Source organism: Cherax quadricarinatus, chromosome 58 (genome assembly GCF_038502225.1).
Source record: "Cherax quadricarinatus isolate ZL_2023a chromosome 58, ASM3850222v1, whole genome shotgun sequence".
Classification (NCBI taxonomy): Eukaryota; Metazoa; Arthropoda; class Malacostraca; order Decapoda; family Parastacidae; genus Cherax; species Cherax quadricarinatus.
Genome location: NC_091349.1, coordinates 2,824,604 through 2,846,538, shown reverse-complemented (window position 1 = coordinate 2,846,538; position 21,935 = coordinate 2,824,604). Strand labels below are relative to the sequence as shown.

At 44.5% G+C, this 21,935-nt stretch overlaps 2 protein-coding genes across 3 annotated transcripts in view; one reads left to right on the top strand and one right to left on the bottom strand.

Moving 5' to 3' along the window:
* Nucleotides 1-468: 468 nt before the first annotated feature.
* The window catches only part of LOC128698055 (trypsin-1), a 65,827-nt gene continuing 44,360 nt past the window's right edge, over nt 469-21,935 (top strand). Inside the window, exon 1 of one of the 2 annotated variants that reach the window (XM_053790117.2) lies at nt 469-679. The gene's annotated coding sequence lies outside the window, so the exon portion shown is untranslated. The remainder of the gene's footprint in view (nt 680-21,935) is intronic. The other variant, XM_070097510.1, reaches the window with a different exon arrangement.
* Nucleotides 3,864-5,537, bottom strand: LOC128697955 (uncharacterized). Its single transcript, XM_053789942.2, has 4 exons — nt 5,315-5,537; nt 4,642-4,951; nt 4,343-4,526; nt 3,864-4,261 (listed from the first exon to the last, which is right to left on the bottom strand). Exons 1-4 carry the CDS (start codon nt 5,375-5,377, stop codon nt 4,225-4,227), a joined length of 594 nt encoding a protein of 197 aa, XP_053645917.1. The 5' UTR covers nt 5,378-5,537; the 3' UTR covers nt 3,864-4,224.

Below are 21,935 nucleotides of genomic sequence, written 5' to 3'. Positions count from 1 at the left end.
TATTGTTACAGAACATCAGTATTCACTAAATTAAAGAAAAATACAGGTCTGGCTGGCCACTGCAACCTTGATGTTAGTTCACAAACTACTCAATATCAGTATTACTATCAACTTAAGCGCTAAACCCATAAGTGTTATACAGTACAGTCCAGAATCAACAATATAACGCAGGCTACCTAGGGCATAATAGTGATACAAGAAACACTAGGGTAGTTATCTTTCAAAGTGATTAACCTAGATATCAACATAAATTCTGCTGCTATCTGCCTTACCCATGTACTTCCTTCGTCCTTCCCTCGGTCCATTCCTTCCCCACTTTCCCTATCAAGGACACATGGGCCAGTATGTGACGTCACTCGTAGGGGACCCTGACCTTCTAAAAAGGTACATAAACACGTGCTGCGTGTAGTTCTCCCGTATCCTCACTCCACTCCCGTCATCTATTCAGTTGTTCACCTGTTCCTTACTCGAACCCTGCCACCCTCTCACCGGATTCCCAATAACTATTTAAGTAGCCTAATTAGTCAACCAACTCGCGCCCTTGGCAAATCTCTCTAATTTAAGACGTACCTGCAATAGTAAAACTGTTCTTCGTATCGACAAACAATGGCAGCATCTCGTGTACTGATGTTCCTCGTCGGAGCATGTGTGGCGAGACAGGCAGCTAGCTTCCTCAGCGGTGAGTAATGTATTATATCACATTAAGAGTTTTGATGCTCTTAAAATGTTTTCCAGCTTGTATGTGTACACACGCTAGATTTAGTGCAACTGTGGGCTTTTCATTGTAAGACATACACAACCTACCGTTTTAATTACTACATCTTCTTGAGAAATAAGATCTTAACAGCTGCAAATGTCAGGGAGGTAGAATATCTGACGTCAGGACAAGATATATGAAACCTAAAGCATCAGAATATTTTGTGTTCCTGGAGCAATAGTTTGTCATTACTATTGCTGTCACTTAACATGATTGCTAGGTTTACCCTCAGCTGCTTCGGACCGGTATATACACAAATATATTCGCTACAAACTTTAGTCTTACGGAAAATCCTTACAGAAATAAAGAAATTCAATCTTATAAAACATTTTTACAGAAAGCAGTCCATATTAAACATTTATACGAGGCTGTGGTAGCCAGGTTCTTAACAGTTTGTAGAAAGCTAAGTACGGATATTTACCTGCTTTAAGACAACTTCAATATACAAATCTCAAGGATAAAAATGTCTGAGGCGCTTCATTACAAATATTGTCTCCAAAGACAATATAATAAAGCTAAGCCCTAAACCAGATCAAGCAGGATGGCTTAAGTTGTACAAATGCCTTAGTCACTGCACACACAAATTATACGTTGATGGCTTCGTTTTAAACCACTACAGATGTAGACCAAACTAAATATACACGTATAAACTTTCCCAGGACATTTGTAACACCTTGCGTCATTATGTGCTGGATTATAATAACCAAGCGCTAAACTCGTAAGGGTCATTATGTGTTGGAAAGCCATAAAATTATTTATCGATGAGCAAGACGTGTGCAACACTGGTAACTGTATAGAAAATGTCCCCAGCGTCAGCGTGAGGGGCTCTTGATCTAGGGAATTGGATCTGTGCTCTGGTTCTCTGAATATCTTCCACCCCTCCCCGCGTGCGCTGTATAACCCTACAGATTTAGTGCTCCCCAGGATTATAATTTATAGAAAACGTTTCACCTATACAGTAGGCTTCTTCGGTCAAATACAGAAGCATCAGGTGTAGTAGCGAAGTAAAGATGCAATCAGTCAGTCTCTGAAATGTTAAAAAACCAAAATATTTTATTCAGTGGTATATAACTTGTACCAGCCATTCGGGAAAAATACCCCGACTGCCCGTTGTAAGACAACACCTTGCTAAAATTAAGGTAAATTTTTTGTGTGTGACAATTCATGCCTGTATAAATATATTTAGATATAAACTTGTAAACTTTGCGGCCCAGTCCCTGGACCTTATCATGTGCCTCTAATCTTTGACTACCACCCACACCAATTAATTGACAATAAACAGAAATACGTAATACAACTATTACTTAATCAATCTTAACTAGTCATAAGTTTGCCTCTGATACTCCAATATAGGAGCTTCAATACCTGGAGTATACCTAGAGAGGGTTTCGGGGGTCAACGCACCCGCGACACGGTCTGAGACCAGGCCTCATGGTGGATCAGGGTCTGATCAACCAGGCTGTTACTGCTGGCCGCAATCAAGGTGACGTACGAGCCACAGCCCGGTTGATCAGGTACCGACTTTAGGAGCCTGTCCAGTGCCTTCTTGAAGACAGTCAGGGGTCTATTGGTAATCCCCCTTATGTATGCTGGGAGGCAATTGAACAGTCTTGGGCCCCGGACACTTATTTTGTTGTCTCGGTGCACCCGTGGCGCCCCTGTACTAAAATAAAACCATTCACATTGCTAAATTTACAAACTGTAATGCAGTTACTTAGCCTTAATACCAATATGCTCCATAATCTGTACCAATAGAGAGTTTTGAATTAATCTTAGTTTGCCCTAAATGCCTAGTCATACTAAATGTGATAGTGGCCCTCTCTAATTAATTAATTAGTTTTATATAAAATGTAAACCACACAATATCCTATAATATATAAACCCCACAATGTAATCTTTATAGAGAATAAACTATTTGATTTAATTTTAAGCACCAGCCCACCCCGGGCATTACCAGTGCCGCTTCATATGTGGTGTCAGCTCATTAATACCCGGTCGGGATTACTCTGGCGCATCACACTCGCTCTAGCCTCTAATAGTAAAGTTTTAGGTATAGGTACACTTATAGTTTCACAAATTATCATATATGGTAACATGTGTAAATTACCTGGAATAAGACCCCCCCAAAAAAAAAGAAAAAAAAAAAAAAATTACATTGGGGTTCACTTGACCTATGTTAACCAGATCTTTATGTAGCCTTATTGTAGCTATTAGGATTGACTATTTGGCTAAGCGCTTCCTTAATAAATGTATCTGTATAGTGTACAAATGTATCCCCATAGCAGTTCCACCATCTTGCACTGGATGTTATGAGTACTGCACTCCTACATTACAAAATTAATATTAAAGTTCATCCCGAGGCACATGGTGGGCTCTACAACCATATTTAGTCGTTAAGGAATTTATTACTGTAGTTTTGAACAATATTCATGGGGAATCCTCGCATTACAGAGGACGACGCCTGAATTTAAAGACAAAGTTACATCTGCATCTTCACCCTGGGAAAGCGATAAACGTGTAGGGTTTATGCATGGTCAGGGAGGCCCTCAAACTATATACAAGGCGGCGAGGACATGTCTTGTTCCTTCGAACAGAGGAGTGTAGAAAGGGCTAAACCCATAAGAAAGTGGGCGGGGCAGATTAGTCTACAAAGTACTAGGAAAGACTGATCAATTTTCCCCAAAGATCCCCTTACCAGCTTCCACAAAAGCTCGTCCATGGAAGTTCATTCATATGCCCCTCAACTGCATCAAGGCTCCTCTCCTGAGGTTTATATTCCTTGAGAAGCTAAAACCCTAATAGTCGTAAGAGCCTCGAAGGTTATTAGATTTGATCCCAGAAGGGAATACCTGGAAGTTAACGGCCCAAGTATAGGTGGTAGAGATTTTAAGACCCAGTTCTATTCATATACTGTATAGGAGAGTTACGCCCTTAGGGGACCATACAGCACTTTGGAGAAGTAGAGGCAGAGGTTAGCTCTAAATATTTGGATCACGAGCCATTTATCGGCGTCAAGAAGTCTTGAGGATTCCGGAAGTGCAGTACCACGCAGTAGAATCCCAGTCCGTATAGTAGTGCGCCATTATCCAGCAATAAGGCCATTAAAAAAGTTAAAATAAATTTTATTAAAATACAAGAATTACATATCAAGTTAGATTCAGCGAAGGCATAAAAGATAACCTTACTCATGACCTGTACCAGTAAATACTAAACTACAAAGTAGCTGAGAGGCTATGAATGTTTATAGTTACGGCAAAGAAAAGTTTTATTAAAAAAAAAAAAAGTTTACAAAATGCATAAACAGTACTAGCCAACAGTAAGGATAAGACATGTTACCAGTTTCCCCATCTCCCCAGGAAATCAATCCAAAACAGGAAAATTGGCCTATGTATTGTTCTTGTTTGCTGAAGATCAGTAGTATCGTAGTGTTTGGGAGAGGCTGTCACATCTGAACACTGGGACAGTTACTACGTTGTTTCCGCTTGGTAAGGTAATGTACCACATCTGAGTAAAGTAGAAATTTTTATTTAAGCTTTGAGCGTTCGTGTAGTTAAACTAAAAAAAATACACGACTAGTTTCCGTACCTATAGTTAAAACATCCGTCGCCCTCGGCAGCCTCCTTGGCCACGTGAAGTAATGACCTCATGTGTCCAGGAGTAAAGTAGTCGAGAGCAGCAAACAATATTGTTACACTAGGGGTGTACCTGCCTAATAGTTCCCCAGCCTCACATGCTGCTCGTGCACTACAGTCCTCCTCACCTTGGTACCCTGAAACATTCAAGAATTAGATAAGATTTTGCTGCACAGTAATGTGTCCGTTAATACTTTTTTTTTTTTTTGGGGGGGGGTGGGGATTGGGTAAAAAATTAGTGCCTATACTTGCCCATGTAGGCTAGTAGGCCTAGTTTGATGGAATCTTTAGCTATAATAGTGGCCTGCAGCTCAGGTAAGTCTCTCTTAAAGCGGGCGTTAGAATATTGTAGTAGAAGCCTGAGTAATTCCTGAGCCACCACTACGCCTAACTTAAGTTTGGAGTGTCTGGGAGAGTCAGCAGTAACGGGAGAGAGAGTGGTGAGGGTGATGACGCTCGAGGAGTCGGGTAATGATCTTAAAATATCATGACCATCAGTTACACACGAAGGTGTTGTAGTGGTAGTGGAAGAAGGGGTGTTCCACGAGGGCCACAAAGCAGCCTGAAACACAAGAATAAAGTTGAAAACTTCATTTTGTTTGAAGTGAATTTTTGGGACAATATTCTTTCAAATTTTAACAGATGAACCACATAAGGAAATACATTGCGTCTGAGTAAAGTCATTTCATGAAGTTTCTTCAACTAATGATTTCTATGAAAATTAAGCGCTAAACCCACAATGGTCATTACTGATTTTTTAAAACAATTACATGGAAGGACATTTTTCAGAAGTTAATGTGACAAATTTGTGTCAAATTAATTTTTTAACTTTCATACAATTCAGGTATTTACTACTTTTCATATATACAAAGAATTATAGAAAATATAAAACCAAATAGAGTGATTAAATCACCTATACTCTTACAACTGGTAAAGAGATGGAAAATGCTTGCAAAATAAGTATTAAATATGCCAAACTGTAATCCATGGTCCAGTAGCGGAAGAGACTAAGAAAAGATGCTACTACAACTGGTATATAGCAGGTGACCAGAGACAATGGCGTTGTGAGACTGGTGCCAACAGTACACTTCCTCCCTCCCTCAGCAGGTGACCAGAGACAGTGGCGTTGTGACTGTGTTAACACTACACATCCTCCCTTCCTCCTGACATTCACCCACTTACACCTAGCTTATTTACCTATCGTTACAGCTCTCGCTATAAGGGTCTTCGCTAGTTTGTCCTCAAGCGGCTCTAATGGTCGAGAATCAGATGTAATGTTTCGCAAGCTAGCCTTTAGGGTATTGACAAGTATTTTTCCTTTCATAAAGTCAAGACAACAGTGCACAAGTGTTCTAAGTTGCTAATAAAATGTTTGGCTTCATATCAAGAAGTATAAATAGCAGAAATCCAAAGGTTATGCTTCTACTTTTTGTATCATTGGTAAGGTCTCTCTCTCTCTCTTGAGTGAGGTTTGCAGACTTTGGCCATCTAAACTATATTGTGTCTGCGGTCTTCTTTGCCCTTCCCCAATCTTCATGACTTTGCATTTGGCAGGGTTAAACTCAAGGAGCCAGTTGCTGGACCAGGCTTGTAGCCTGTCCAGGTCTCTTTGTAGTCCTGCCTGATTCTCATCCGATTTGATTCTTCTCATTAACTTCACATCATGTGTGTGTGTGTGTGTGTGTGTGTGTGTGTGTGTGTGTGTGTGTGTGTGTGTGTGTGTGTGTGTGTGTCTCAACAATCAGTATTTGCACCAATAACTTATTACAGTTGTGACCGTGTGTGGAAGTGTGAATTGCTCATTACACTATAATTTGTTCATGATTGTAGCCATGTATAAACGTAAGTAACCATTCTTACAGAATTCATTACCTTTGTAACTTGTGAGCTCATTACCTTTGTACCTAGTTCAGCTATCAAAACTTTGGGGGCCCAGTCCCTGGACCCATTGTGTACCTCTGTAATCTGTAAATACCTTTGTAACTTGTCATGATTGTGACTAGACCTACCTGGAGTTCATTACCTTTGTAAATTGTGAGTTCATTACCTTTGTAAATTGTGAATTCATTACCTCTGTAACTTGCTCAGCTATCAAAACTTTGAGGCCCAGTCCCTGGACCCATTGTGTACCTCTGTAATCTTTTGACTACCGCCCACAGGATGGGTATGGGGTGCATAATAAACATATTAAACTAACTAACATATACATAAGTGTCTTTTTCCTTTACAGGAAGAATTATGTTTCTACTGCGGTTGGAATCTTGTCTGGAAATGTATAGTATTTTCTCCGTTCTCTTCCTGTAGTCATTGATAAGATGCTGTGAATAGTAAAGTTCAAGGAAAGGTACAAGTTCGGATAGGTTTGCCAGGACGGGTCCTGGTCCGGGTCTTGGTGACCCTGCAGTGGCTCCTAGATGAGTGTTGAAGTTTGTAGAAATGATGTGCTGTTTATAGTCCTATGGGAGGGGTAAGGCGAGCATTCTTGTAAGGTGGAGTACCGTTTACAGCCCTATCTACCTACCTGGAGGGTATTCCGGTATGGCGGGAAGTTTGATTAATGTCGCATTATCCTTCTAGGAATGTGGGTGATGAACAAATCCTGTGAACTCTTGGGAAGAAATCAGTAATGAGTGTTGAAGCAGTGCTGGTTACTCGGCATCAATACATGAATACAGCAACACTAGCATCGTGTTGAGAGTGTTGAAACAGTGCTGGTTACCCGGCATACACACATTAACACAGCAACACTAGCATCGTGTATGACGTAACAAGTAGGTTAAGGTCAAGCCTTGACACTACAACTGATGCATATTGCACTTCCACTCACTCATTCCCACTCATCCTCATTTCACATACACCAAAGTCAAGGTCTTTAGTAAAATGTTTACACCCTCTTATCTTTTGTTTTATTGTTGGTTTGATGATTAAGTTTACAGTCTTCCGATCACTCGAGATATTAACATATACACGTGCAAAGTGAACACATGATCATACCATAGAAAATACTTAGGGAATTGAGGAAGATAAACAAGCTGTTTAAATATGCGAGGAAAGAGATCCAGGAAACACCAAAAGGCCTTGACTAGCTGTAGGGAAGGTAGGAAGTGCTCTTTCAATAAGTACAGCGTATTAAACAAATTAAATTAAATTAAATAATTCATGTTAAGCGCTATACCCATGTGGGTCATTCAGTGCAAGACGTGGTGGAGGCTTGATCCTCCGTCTGCTGAGCGCGATACAGACGTTCTTTCTGTATGTACTCACCTAGACGAAGAGAAGACCCAGGGCAAACACAGTACACAGTTTTAAGAGTAGGAATGGTAGAGGCGTGTAGGCTAGGAATTAGTGAAACCGTTCGATAATATTTGAAAGTAAATGTCATGAGCAATGAATCAACCCCTACAAATACAAGTAAACGAGTGCACCAAATCCAGCAAACTCAGTGTGTATTGATTAATTAATAGAGTTAATTATGTTAGAGCAAAGAAGGATGTAAGTACACGTGTTTGGGTCGCTGCTTGATCCCACTCATATTCCATAAACCCGGCCTATTTCAGTAGACGCAAAGGGAATTACCTGGAGTTTACCTGGAGAGAGTTTCGGGGGTCAACGCCCCCGCGGCCCGGTCTGTGACCAGGCCTCCTGGTGGATCAGCGCCTGATCAACCAGGCTGTTGCTGCTGGCTGCACGCAAACCAACGTACGAGCCACAGCCCGGCTGATCAGGAACTGTCTTTAGGTGCTTGTCCAGTGCCAGCTTGAAGACTGCCAGGGGTCTGTTGGTAATCCCCCTTATGTGTGCTGGGAGGCAGTTGAACAGTCTCGGGCCCCTGACACTTATTGTATGGTCTCTTAACGTGCTAGTGACACCCCTGCTTTTCATTGGGGGGATGGTGCATCGTCTGCCAAGTCTTTTGCTTTCGTAGTGAGTGATTTTCGTGTGCAAGTTTGGTACTAGTCCCTCTAGGATTTTCCAGGTGTATATAATCATGTATCTCTCCCTCCTGCGTTCCAGGGAATACAGGTTTAGAAACCTCAAGCGCTCCCAGTAATTGAGGTGTTTAGATGGGTGGTGATCTTGCTTCTTAGGACCCTTTCAAAGATTTTTATGATATGGGATGTTAGTGCTATTGGTCTGTAGTTCTTTGCTGTTGCTTTACTGCCCCCTTTGTGGAGTGGGGCTATGTCTGTTGTTTTTAGTAACTGTGGGACGACCCCCGTGTCCATGCTCCCTCTCCATAGGATGGAAAAGGCTCGTGATAGGGGCTTCTTGCAGTTCTTGATGAACACAGAGTTCCATGAGTCTGGCCCTGGGGCAGAGTGCATGGGCATGTCATTTATCGCCTGTTCGAAGTCATTTGGCGTCAGGATAACATCGGATAGGCTTGTGTTAATCAAATTTTGTGGCTCTCTCATAAAAAATTCATTTTGATCTTCGACTCTCAGTCTGGTTAGCGGCTTGCTAAAAACTGAGTCATATTGGGACTTGAGTAGCTCACTCATTTCCTTGTTGTCATCTGTGTAGGACCCATCTTGTTTAAGTAGGGGCCCAATACTGGACGGGTATAGATTGCGGCATAAGTTTTTAATGCAATTAAATACCAGCACTGGAGGCGTAATGCCGATCGGATGAGCCGTTCACGAATTTTTCCATAAAATCTAGCATTTTATTTTCTCCAGGTTCTTCAATAAAAGTGGCACCTGAACAGACCACGATCTATCCAAAATTTTATCCATCTAAGATAAGAAGATTATTTTTTATTGCATGGAAATCTATTAATTTAATAAAATTGGCAAATTAAAACTTATAAAACCCAAAATCAATACGAACTGTTGTTTGAGTGCTCGTGGCTTGGTTGGTAGCGTCCTAAACTCACATAATAAGGATCTGGGATCGCTCCCCAGTATACCTGGAGAAGGTTTCGGGGGTCAACGCCCCCATAACCCGGTCTGTGACCAGGCCTCGCGGTGTACCAGAGCCTGATCAACCAGGCTATTACTGTTGGCCGACGTACGAACGACAGCCCGGCTGATCAGGTATTGACTGTAGGTGCTTGTCCAGCGCCTTCTTGAAGACAGCCAGGGGTCTATTGGTAATCCCCCTAATGTATGCTGGGAGGCATTCGCCGCTTGACCTGAGCAGAGTGCGGACGTGTGACTACTGCCCTCTGCTGGCCATTGAAGGAGACTTATATTTTCACAACATGGCGCAGTCTGTGAGAAGGCGTATGCACACGGTGTGCCTTGAATTGGTGCGTGGTGCAATAATGCCTCAGTCTGCACAAGTGCTTTTACCGCAAATTATCCATGACACTTATGGTGTTGCGGATCAAGAACTGTATGGTGTGGCGCTAAATGGTGCCTATCGTATTTTTGTCAAGTTGAGCTCAGCTGGAGTGTATGAACGGCTGGTTGACAAGTACCAGGACAGGAGCATGGACGTTAATTCAGCGATACGTGTTCGACTCATCGACGTGTCTAGGCATTACACATGGGTGAAAGTCCGAAATGTGCCATTTGAGGCGGACAGGACTGATCTGCGGAATGTATTTGAACAGTATGGACCTGTACACCTGGCTATGGCTGGTAAATGGACGGATGGGGCGTATGCCGGCTTGCCGGATGGTACGTTCATGATCAAGATGACGTTGAGGCATTCCATCCCGTCTTATGTCATACTGGACGCATTTAGGACGCAGGTAATGGTGTACTATGCTGGGCAGCAGAAGACGTGTAGGTTATGTGGTGCATATGACCATATGGCGGCCCAGTCTGGGAGATGGCAGCGGAGACAGGACCTAGGTAGTGAGATGGTGAAAGAGCCAGAACCGGAGGTGGGTCATGCTGATGAGTCACCTGTACATAGAAGTGGCACTTCCTGGAGGGAGGAAGTGGAGCGTGAGCTGCCACTGGTGGGTACCAGCCCATCACTGTCACAGTTAGTGGGAAGTGAGGCATCTGCCTTGGAGAACGGGAAGACTGTGCAGATTGGTGACGTGTGGGTAGAGGGAGGCCTACTGGTGAATGTGAAGGAAAAATCCTTTGAGAAGAAGGTTTCTGAGGATAACTTGAGTATGGTGAGGAGTACTGTTCAGATTGAAGATGAGCAACTTGGAAGATTGGCGAACATGGCAGATGACTCGCCAGGAGTGGTGGAAGTGATTGAAGTGAATGCTGAGATTCACAGGGAGGCATCCAGTGAGTTAGAAATGGATGCAGAGAGTGTCAATCGTAAGAGGGCGGCGACATATTCCGACTCGGATGATGTTTTGACCCCGGCACAGAGACCGGGGAAAAAGCCGTGGGTTGATGTGGTGCGTGGGAGCTCTAAAGGTACGCCTGGTCCGGTGTTGGATCAGGGGAAGCCACAAGTGGGCAGTGGAGAGAAAAGTGGAAGAAGCAGACACACTGGAAGCGTGTCAGTAAAAGGTGAACTGGGGCAGAGGGTGAAATCACATAAGTAGGTTTCCGGTGCATGACAGTGAATATTAATAGATTGTGTGCGAGTGAGAAGCGTCTGTGGGTAAAGGGATTTTTAAGACGTTATGCTATAGACATTGTTTTTGTGCAGGAACATAATTTCAAGCTGGGAAGGGAATTGGAGGTGGATGGGTACAGAGTGTTTGTGATGTATTCGGAGAGAATGAAGGGAGGGGTGGGTATCCTGATCCGAGAGACGAGCCCGTTTGTTGTTCTTAGGAGTGAAGGGGGGGGGGGTCGTGTGTTAAGAATAGATGGGTGGTGGAGAGGTGAGAGGATAGCAGTAGTGTGTGTATATGTGACGGCTGAGAATGATGTAAGGGTAAAGAATGAATTTGTGAATAATGTATTGGTATATTATTTGTGGTCATTACCGTCAGTGACAATAGTTGGTGGCGACTGGAACTGTGTGGTGCGAAGGAAGGATGTGGAACCGAGAGGGGCAGGGTGTTTTTTGGCAGGTTTAGGGGATCTATTGAGAGGTGTGGGATTGAGGGATGTAGTTGATGGAGGGGATTGCGAGATAGAGCACACATTTCATAGAAAGGGATATGCTGCACGATTAGATAGGTTGTATGTGACAAGGGGAGTGAGGGTGATGTGGGTGCAGACGGTGAATGTCGTTTATTCAGATCATAGGGCGGTTTATGCTGATTTAAATTGGGACGGTTTGCCTAAGAGGTATTTGGGGTACTGGAAGCTGAATGTACGACTACTGGGTGAGGGGGTGGAGGGAGGGGATTTTGAAAGTTTGTGGGAGGACTTATGGGGTGGGGGTAAGAGTGCAAGCGATTTATTGGGGTGGTGGGATGGGGTTGCGAAGAGAAGGATCAGGCAATATTATGTGCGAAGGGGAAAGAATGAGGCATGGATGACATATGGGCTTCAACAGTATTTAGAGGGGCGGTTGCAGGGTTGTTATCAGAGGGGTGCTGTGAAAGGTGTGTATCCAATGGAGGAAATTGAAGCGTTAAAGTGGCAGATAAGGGATATGCACAATGAGAGATTTGATGAGGCGAGGGTGCAAGGTGGGTTAGAGGAGGCGATTTGGGGTGACAGGCCGTCAGCCTGTGTGTTATGGAGCCAGTGGAGACGCAGGTTGGCAATGGAAATTGATAAGCTGGTAGTACACGAGAACTTAGGTGGGTACACGAAGGGTCAGGAGTTGCGAACTACTGAGGGTATGAGTGGTTTTCTGGATAGTTGGTTTGGAAAATATTTGCGGAGTGTAGGAGTGAACGGTGAGGATTTAGAGAGATTGGGAGAGAATGTATCTTGTGTGCTGAGTGGAAGTGATCGTATGGCATTGGGAGGGAATATTGAAGAGGGGGAGGTATGGAGAGCTTTGGAGAATATGGCGAGAGGTAAAGCGCCAGGTATAGATGAGTTACCTTGTGAATTCTATGTGAAGCATTGGAGTGTGTTGAAGGATTTTTTAGTGAACCTGATGAATGTGATGAAAAGTGAGGGGAGGATGGGTGAGTTGCAGCGTACCGCAGTAGTAGTTTTGATTCCGAAAGGGGAAGGCCCTACGACAGTGCAGAACTACAGGGCGTTGTCGTTGTTTTGTGCTGATTATAAGATACTCGCAAAAATCTTGGGGAACAGGCTGAAGTGCGTGATAGATAGAGTTGTTGCGAGAGGTCAGTATGGGGTGCCTGGGAGGACGATGTATGAGGGACATGGAATAATAAAAGATTTTGTGGAAAGTATGGAGGGGGAGAATAAAGGGGGGGGGGAGGTGTCTTAGCATTGGATTGGCAGGCTGCATATGATTGTGTAGAACGAGAGGCACTGTGGCATATCTTACGGAGGCAGGGTTTTGGGGAAGAGATGGTACGTTGGATTGAGACTTTGTATAATAGGGTAGGTGTACGTGTGCAGGTGAATGGGAAATTGGGTGAGTGGGTTTCAATGGGTAGAGGCATAAGGCAGGGTTGTCCTCTGTCTCAACTGTTGTTTGCTTGTATACAGGACCCTTTTTACAGGGCAGTGGGGCAATGTTTAGGGGTGGATCGTGGTGTGGAGAATGGAGGGATGGGAATAATAGGGTATGTGGATGATACAACAATTCTAATGAGCAGGGAGGAAAGTTTACATGAGGTGGAGGATGTAATTGGTGGTTTTGAAGGAGTTACAGGTTTAAAAGTGAATGTGGAGAAATCGAAATTATTGGTCTTATGGAATTGGGTAGGGAGGGCGCGATGGGAAACAGCTGTGCGTTGGTGTGTGGTGGATAGACTAAAGGTGTGTGGGATAATTTATATGGGGAATGCCGGGGAGGCACGGATGGTTAATTCTGGGAGGGCAGTGGATAGGTTGGTGGGTAGGTTAAATGTTTTGAGACCCATGCATTTGACGATACATCAATGCGTAATAGTGGTGAATGTACTGTTATATAGTATGGTCTGGCATGTGGCAGCAGTATATCCATTGGCAGGACCGGACATAACTAGAATGCTAAAAAAGGTTTTTCGTTATATATGGGGTTCTGGGTGTGACTGATGGGTAGAAGTGTTGTTATGCTACCGGTCGACAAAGGTGGATTGGGTTTAATAGATATAAGATTAAGGGTTAAGTGTATATATTTGAAGAGGGGGTTTCTCCGAGTGGACGGTCGTGTGGGGAAGGGTGTGCAAGCATTATATGAGGAGGCACGAAGGTGGTGGGTAGGATCAGAGATGAAAGAGTGTGAGGATGTGCTGCGAGCTTTATTGTATGTTAGAGATCCGTCTAGGATACGGGTAGGTGTTCTGGAGCATGCTGTAGGGGTGAGGGTGATTGCACATGTTGAGGGCATATACCCAATGTATGCATGGGGAGACATTTGGGTAAGGTTGCGGTTGGTGCGCATCAGACCAAGAGTGAGAGAGGTAATGTTTCGTTTCCTTCATGGAATATTGCCGTCTGGTGTGGTGCTTCGGGAGAGAGGGTTGATGGTGGAGGACGTATGTAGGGCGTGTGGGGATAGGGGGACAGCTTTTCATGTAGTATATTTTTGTAAAAATTTGGAGTGTATACGGGAGTGGATGGGTGGGATTTTGAGGAGGGTGGGTGGGGAAGGGATATCGGTATTTAGGGCATTGAGTTTAGATGTGGGAGGTGTGGAAGAGTCTGTGCAGCGTGCTTTGGTGTACATCATAACTGATTTTGTTTTCGTATCATGGGCCATGAGGGGTAATGGGGATTGGATGGTGCGAAAGAAGGTATTGGCTGCAACAATGTACAAAACACTTAGTCGTAATAGGGGGATATATGGAAGTAGATGGGAAAGGGCTTTTCCTGAAGGATATCGAAGTATGAATGTCAGAGGTTTGTTGGCGGAGTGAGGGGGGGGGGATGTGTTAGGAATTTCAGGGGTTACACCGGGCTCGTCTCAGAATTTGGGAATGTATGAGGAGTTCCTTGATATGGTGTGAAATGGTAGCGTAGTTGTGGAGTGTGTTTTAAGTAAGTTTGTGGTGGTTCGTAAGGGAAAAGTTGTTAAGATTTTTATGGACATGGAAATGAGCAATATCTGTGTGAATGTGAATAGTATATGGTCATACTCAGGATGGTATACTGATGTATGTTATGGATAAGTTAAATTTGGAATATGTTGTAATGTATTATCAGGATTGGTGGTTGTATTAAAGCAAAGGACATGCGGGCGTGATAAATATGTCTGTGTACCAAATGTACTGCTCATAATGAGATAATGCAATGTGTGTGATTTTTATCATACATCAAGTGTATATAGCAGTATGTAAGAGAGAATTTCATGTACTCAGTATGGGTTGTATATTAGTATTCGGTGAAGTTCAATGTATATTATTGACGAGTGATGGGTATATAAGGACGTGTTCATGTACAATGTGTTAAGTAGGGTTAGGATGGTGAGGCAAGAAATGTTGTGGTCTGTAGAATAAGAATATAGTACTTGTTTAAGTTAATGTTTAGTAGTAATGACTATGTATATTTTATTATATGGTAGAAGAAGTTTGTTACTTAAAAATGGAAATTATATTTGAAAAATATTACTAAATATACGTGATAGTGTAAGTTCGCTTGTAGGATGATGTAGTGTTTGTTCGCTTGTGGGATGAATGTAGTGTATGGAAGTGAGGTGGGACGAATCATTTGTTATATTATATTGTGTTTAGTTTTTCTGTGGTGAGGTGTGGAGATTGTTATTGTCTAACCTTTATTTGATTCGTAATTTATTGAGGTGTTATGTATTATGTATTTGATATGAAGTTTAATATACAACAATAATAAGTGTGTAAAGAATTTTGGATAATTGAGAATGTCTTCGTACATACAGTTTTATGTAAAATGTAAATACCTGTGACATTCTTTGGGTTATATTGCATATTGTGTTTATGGCTGCAATTTTGGATGTAATAAACCCACCTGTATTTGAAGCTGTGGGCTGTCTTTAGTTTAGTTCTTATGTATAAGTTTAGTGCTAAGGTAGGGAATGTGGAGTTTTCTTTTGTTATATATAATGGATACGTTTCATTGCTTACATTGTCTACATGTATAATTGTGTATTGCGTTTTTCAATAAAATATAAAAAAAATAGTCAGCCCATCCCCATTGTTGGTAGTAGTCACTCCATACCCGCCCTGTTGGTAGTAGAAAAAAAAATGTATGCTGGGAGGCAGTTGAACAGTCTTGGGCTCCTGACACTTATTGTGTGGTCTCTTAGAGTGTTCGTGGCGCTCCTGCTTTTCATTAGAGGAATGTTGCACCCCCTGCCGAGTCTTTTACTTTTGTAGGGAGTGATTTCGGTGTGTAGATTTAGGACTAGTCCTTTAAAGTATTACTGGTTGTTGTGGTATATTATTGATTGTTGTAGTGTATTACTAGTCGTTGTAGTGTATTGCTGGTTGTTGCATTGTATTATTGATTGTTGCTGTGTATTTCTGAATGTTGCAGTGTATTACTGAGTGTTGTAGTGTTATCTACACAGAGCAGTAACAATGTAGCAGTGGTACAACCTTCATGTAATGTTATCAGGACGTGTGATCTTGTTTTTGTGTCCGGGTTATAACATGCGGTGAGAAGGAATGCAGTTTATGACATACTGTTGTGGGAAGGCAGTGCCAGTCAGCTGGTGGTTTACTGAAAGGGTTTTCTTTCCATTCATCATACCCATGGTGTGGGCAGTAAGTAGTCAAAAGATTATTACAGAGGCACATAAATGGGCTCAGGAACTGGGCTGCAAAGTTTTGATAGCTAAAGAAGTTATAGTGGTAATGAGCTATTTATATGCTTATATTTGGTTACAGTCATAATGAGTTATTTATTCAGACATGAATTAGACATAAAAAAGAGGGCACAATGCATACGGTCTACTGGCCAAAGCTAGGCAGGCCTAACACCCACCCACACTTACTCATGTACTTGTCTAACCTATTTTTAAAGCTATACAAGGTTTTAGGTTCAATGACGTTGCTCGGGAGTTTGTTCTACCCATCCACGACTTCATTACTCTTTCTAAATCTATTTTTTTTCCAACTTGAAGCCATTGCTGTGAGTCCTGTCTTGGTTAGATATTTTTAGCACGTTAATTGCATCTTTATTTATTCCCATTTTCCATTCATACACCTCTGTCATATCCCCCTTAAGGAGAGCGCCCAGTAATCTTTAAGGGTCCACTGGTGTGACCCCTTCGGGATTAAAACCACCACCCTAATCGCCTGCCTCGCCCCTAAACAACCCTCCTGTTTCATCGCATTAAATAATCTGACCAAAAACCCCCTCAACAGATCCCAGTGCACCAAATAAAACTCACATGGGAGCCCATCAACACCCGGTGCCTTGCCCTGGAGTTTACCTAGCTCATACCTTCCAATGCTCTCCAAATTTTTCCCTCCTCAATGTCCCCCCCAATGCCACTCTATCCCCACCCTCTAAAGGTTTCCCTACAACAGCTCAGCTTGCACCCCTCTACTATGCCAATAATGCTCATGCCACCTGTCAGCATACATTCCCATGCCCTCCGTCGACCTGAGCACCTGCCCCGTCCAATAACCTGCCTCCCCACCACACACCTCCAGCTGCATAATGTTCGTCGCCCTCCTACGTCGTTGTTGGTCCCTCAGGACACAAGCCGATGGCCTATCCCCCCATAGCACCTCATCCATACCTTCCTGTACCCGCACCAACTCAAACCTTTCATTCTGCAACTCTCGTAACCTCTCCTTCAGGTCCTCAATCTCCCCAACCTGGTACTGTCCCTGCAAAGCGCCACTATGGTAGCCATCCCATAAGCGCTGCTCCAGACAATTCAACAATCCATATCTCATGCGATTAATTCTCTTCCCCTCCTTTATATAAAATGACTGAATCCTAGCCTTGGCAATACTATCCCACCAACTTACGACATCATCAACCACCCTCCCCTCCTCCCAAAGCTCTGCCCATAACTCCACACCCCCCCACCCCCTCCTCATCTGTGAGAACCCTCACATTCAATTTCCAGTAACCCACCTGCCTCCTAGCTAACTCCTCTCACCCCACCTCTGCTACCACAGCCTTATGATCCGAAAAAGGGGCATCCACAGTACAAACTGAGATGATATCCACTCACCTCGTGACATATAGACAATCCAATCTTGCCCCCATACCCCTCCTGCACAAACGTATGCTCCACCTCCCATGGCACACCAGGTAACAAACGGCAAAAAATAAACCAACTTATCCTTCACGAAAGCATTTTTAACCCTTACAACATTCACCGCCGGTGTGTACACACACACAAAAGCCACCTGTTTCCCTCCCCACCACCCCTCCACGTGAATAACCCGTCCCTCAACCCCCTCTCGCTCCTGAGCAACACAAACGGGCTTGCCTCCCAGATCAAGATGGTGACCTCCCTTTTAGATACTCCAAAAGTGCCACATAACTCCAGTAACCTTCCACCTCCAAAACTCTGCCTACCTTCCAATTATGCTCCTGTAAGTAAACCACGTCCACATGGTGTCTATGCAAAAGCGTACTTAGCCACACATGCTTCAATTGTCCAAACAGCCCATTAGCATTCAGCGTCATACACCTGAGGTCTGCTAATGCTTATGCCCCCTCCGTACCACAGCACCCTTCAAAAGCTCACCAGGGCCTTTCACTCCTCCCTTGCCCCTCACACTACTCATAACTCCAGGGCCATCCTTCTCTGCCTGGAGCTGTAGCTTTTCTCCCTCCCCACTTCCATCCTTCTCCATCCACACCTTCCCCGGACATTGGGCAGGCTTTAACACATCGTCAGATTTGGACATCACCACTGCCTGTTTCCTGGTGCCAGTATCTTCCTCCATCAATGAACCTGGGTCCTCCTCACGGTGCACCTCCACGACTATGGACCGCTCAACAGCCTCACCAGGCTTCCGCTCATCCGCGACTTGTGCAGCATCACTCACAGCCACCTCCCACCCAGATGTCTGCTCAGGCCCTGGACCTGGAGTTTACCTGGAGAGAGTTCCGGGGGTCAACGCTCCCACGGCCCGGTCTGTGACCAGGCCTCCTGGTGGATCAGAGCCTGATCAACCAGGCTGTTGCTGCTGGCTGCACGCAAACCAACGTACGAGCCACAGCCCGGCTGGTCAGGAACCGACTTTAGGTGTTTGTCCAGTGCCAGCTTGAAGACTGCCAGGGGTCTGTTGGTAATCCCCCTTATGTATGCTGGGAGGCAGTTGAACAGTCTCGGGCCCCTGACACTTATTGTATGGTCTCTTAACGTGCTAGTGACACCCCTGCTTTTCATTGGGGGGATGTTGCATCGTCTGTCAAGTCTTTTGCTTTCGTAGTGAGTGATTTTCATGTGCAAGTTCAGTACTAGTCCCTCTAGGATTTTCCAGGTGTATATAATCATGTATCTCTCTCGCCTGCGTTCCAGGGAATACAGGTTTAGGAACCTCAAGCGCTCCCAGTAATTGAGGTGTTTTATCTCTGTTATGCGCGCCGTGAAGGTTCTCTGTACATTTTCTAGATCAGCAATTTCACCTGCCTTGAAAGGTGCTGTTAGTGTGCAGCAATATTCCAGCCTAGATAGAACAAGTGACCTGAAGAGTGTCATCATGGGCTTGGCCTCCCTAGTTTTGAAGGTTCTCATTATCCATCCTGTCATTTTTCTAGCAGCTGCAACTGTAACCTCCTTGGCCGACTGGAATAATGACTGCATCATTGTCTCCATCGTCTCCGTGAAGGCCTCGACACCCGCAGATTCCTTCTGCTCCACCAGCAGCGCTGGCTGCTCTGGAATCAGCTCATCCAGGGTAGGCTCCACCCCCTTAGCCCCCACTATCTCACTCCATAGTCGACCACGCCCATCTTCTTCCTCCTGGGTGGGCTCAGGCACCACCTGCCCAGCTCTGGTGGGCGTAACACCAGCCGGCCTCCATGGCCACCCACGCGAGCCGCACTCAGCTGCAACATGATCATAGTCACTACAAATTACAAATTCAACACGTCCGCTTCTGCCCAGCGTACGTCACCATGACTTGAGTTCTAAAATCATCCAGTATGTTGTATGACGGGATGGGTTGTCAGTCATTTTGATGGTGTAACTTCCCCCTTGGGGTACCCGCATACGCCCCCGCAACCCACTTTCCTTGTTGGGCAACATGTATGACACCATACCTGTCAAATGCCCGGCAAATGTCCACCTCGGTCGCCTCAAAAGGCACATTCCTCACCCTCACCCACGTATACTGTCGAGAGACATCCACAAGCTGTACGCTCACTTCCGAGGACACTTCCATACTGAGATCTTAAAACTGCAACTAGACCCTCGTACGTCTGCGCATGTAGCAGTTTCATGAATATGCAGAACGATCCATTTAAAGCCACACTATACAGATCTCTGTCGTCGATGCTGTAAGTTTCTTGCAGAATCAAGGGCAACAAATCTTGGGCCATCATAGGCGTGATGGACCCATGCACGAATTCAGTACCCACAGTGTTCGCCCTTCAACGAACGCCAAAGACTGGGTTGTTTGCTATGTTGGCAGAGAGGTGCGAGGAGCGACCACTCACCCAGACAGCTAGGCGAGGAATGAGCTATACACGATTAGGGTAACTAATGACATGGTCCTCAGACAAATAGGTAAATTAAAACCTAACAAATCCCAAGGCCCTGATGAACTGTTTGCAAGGGTTTTAAAGGACTGTAAAGAAGAACTTAGCAAACCTTTGGATAATCTTTTCAGCATATCACTACAAATTGGCATAGTGCAAGACAAATGGAAAATAGTAAATGTGATACCTATTTACAAAGCAGGAGACAGGTCCTTAGCTTCGAATTATAGACTAATAAGCCTAACCTCCATAGTGGGAAAATTTGTGGAATCAATAATTGCCGAGGCAAGTCGTAGCTATCTTGAAAGGCATAAAGTGATTAATGTATCAGCACGGTTTTACAAAGGGGCGTTCTTGCCTCACGAATTTACCAACTTTTTTCACTGAGGTATTTGAGGAGGTAGATCATGGTAATAAATGTGATATTGTGTATATGGACTTCAGCAAGGCTTTTGATAGAGTTCCACATCAGGGGCAATTGAGGAAAATTAAGGCACACGGATATTGAGTGAGAATTTTTTTTCCTGGATATAGGCAAAAGACTCGGCAGGAGATGCAACATTCCCCCAATGAAAAGCAGGGGCGCAACGAGTACATTGAGAGACAACACAATAAGTGTCCGGGGTCCAAGACTGTTCAACTGCCTCCCAGCCTACATAAGGGGGATTACCAATAGACCCCTGGCTGTCTTTAAGAAGGCACTGGGCAGGCACCTAAAGTCAGTACCTGACCAACCGGGCTGTGGTTCGTACGTCAATTTGCGTGCGGCCAGTAGTAACAGCCTGGTTGATCGGACCCTGATCCACCGTGAGGCCTGGTCTCAGACCAAGCCGCGGGTGCGTTGACCCCCGAAACCCTCTCCTGGAGTTTACCTGGAGAGAGTTCCGGGGGTCAACGCCCCCGCGGCCCGGTCTGTGACCAGGCCTCCTGGTGGATCAGAGCCTGATCAACCAGGCTGTTGCTGCTGGCTGCACGCAAACCAACGTACGAGCCACAGCCCGGCTGATGCGGAACTGACTTTAGGTGCTTGTCCAGTGCCAGCTTGAAGACTGCCAGGGGTCTGTTGGTAATCCCCCTTATGTGTGCTGGGAGGCAGTTGAACAGTCTCGGGCCCCTGACACTTATTGTATGGTCTCTTAACGTGCTAGTGACACCCCTGCTTTTCATTGGGGGGATGGTGCATCGTCTGCCAAGTCTTTTGCTTTCGTAGTGAGTGATTTTCGTGTGCAAGTTCGGTACTAGTCCCTCTAGGATTTTCCAGGTGTATATAATCATGTATCTCTCCCTCCTGCATTCCAGGGAATACAGGTTTAGGAACCTCAAGCGCTCCCAATAATTGAGGTGTTTTATCTCCGTTATGCGCGCCGTGAAAGTTCTCTGTACATTTTCTAGGTCGGCAATTTCACCTGCCTTGAAAGGTGCTGTTAGTGTGCAGCAATATTCCAGCCTAGATAGAACAAGTGACCTGAAGAGTGTCATCATGGGCTTGGCCTCCCTAGTTTTGAAGGTTCTCATTATCCATCCTGTCATTTTTCTAGCAGATGCGATTGATACAATGTTATGGTCCTTGAAGGTGAGATCCTCCGACATGATCACTCCCAGGTCTTTGACGTTGGTGTTTCGCTCTATTTTGTGGCCAGAATTTGTTTTGTACTCTGATGAAGATTTAGTTTCCTCATGTTTACCATATCTGAGTAATTGAAATTTCTCATCGTTGAACTTCATATTGTTTTCTGCAGCCCACTGAAAGATTTGGTTGATGTCCGCCTGGAGCTTTGCAGTGTCTGCAATGGAAGACACTGTCATGCAGATTCGGGTGTCATCTGCAAAGGAAGACACGGTGCTGTGGCTGACATCCTTGTCTATGTCGGATATGAGGATGAGGAACAAGATGGGAGCGAGTACTGTGCCTTGTGGAACAGAGCTTTTCACCGTAGCTGCCTCGGACTTTACTCTGTTGACGACTACTCTCTGTGTTCTGTTAGTGAGGAAATTATAGATCCATCG

Bases quoted from the DNA above. Each gene is read 5' to 3' on its own strand.
- LOC128697955 (XM_053789942.2), bottom strand. From the start codon at position 5,377: ATGGATTACAGTTTGGCATATTTAATACTTATTTTGCAAGCATTTTCC. The intron at 4,527-4,641 runs GCAAGTATAGGC...TGAATGTTTCAG, and splicing joins AGGCCTACTAGCCTACATGG to GGTACCAAGGTGAGGAGGAC. The intron at 4,262-4,342 runs GTACGGAAACTA...TACTTTACTCAG, and splicing joins GACGGATGTTTTAACTATAG to ATGTGGTACATTACCTTACC.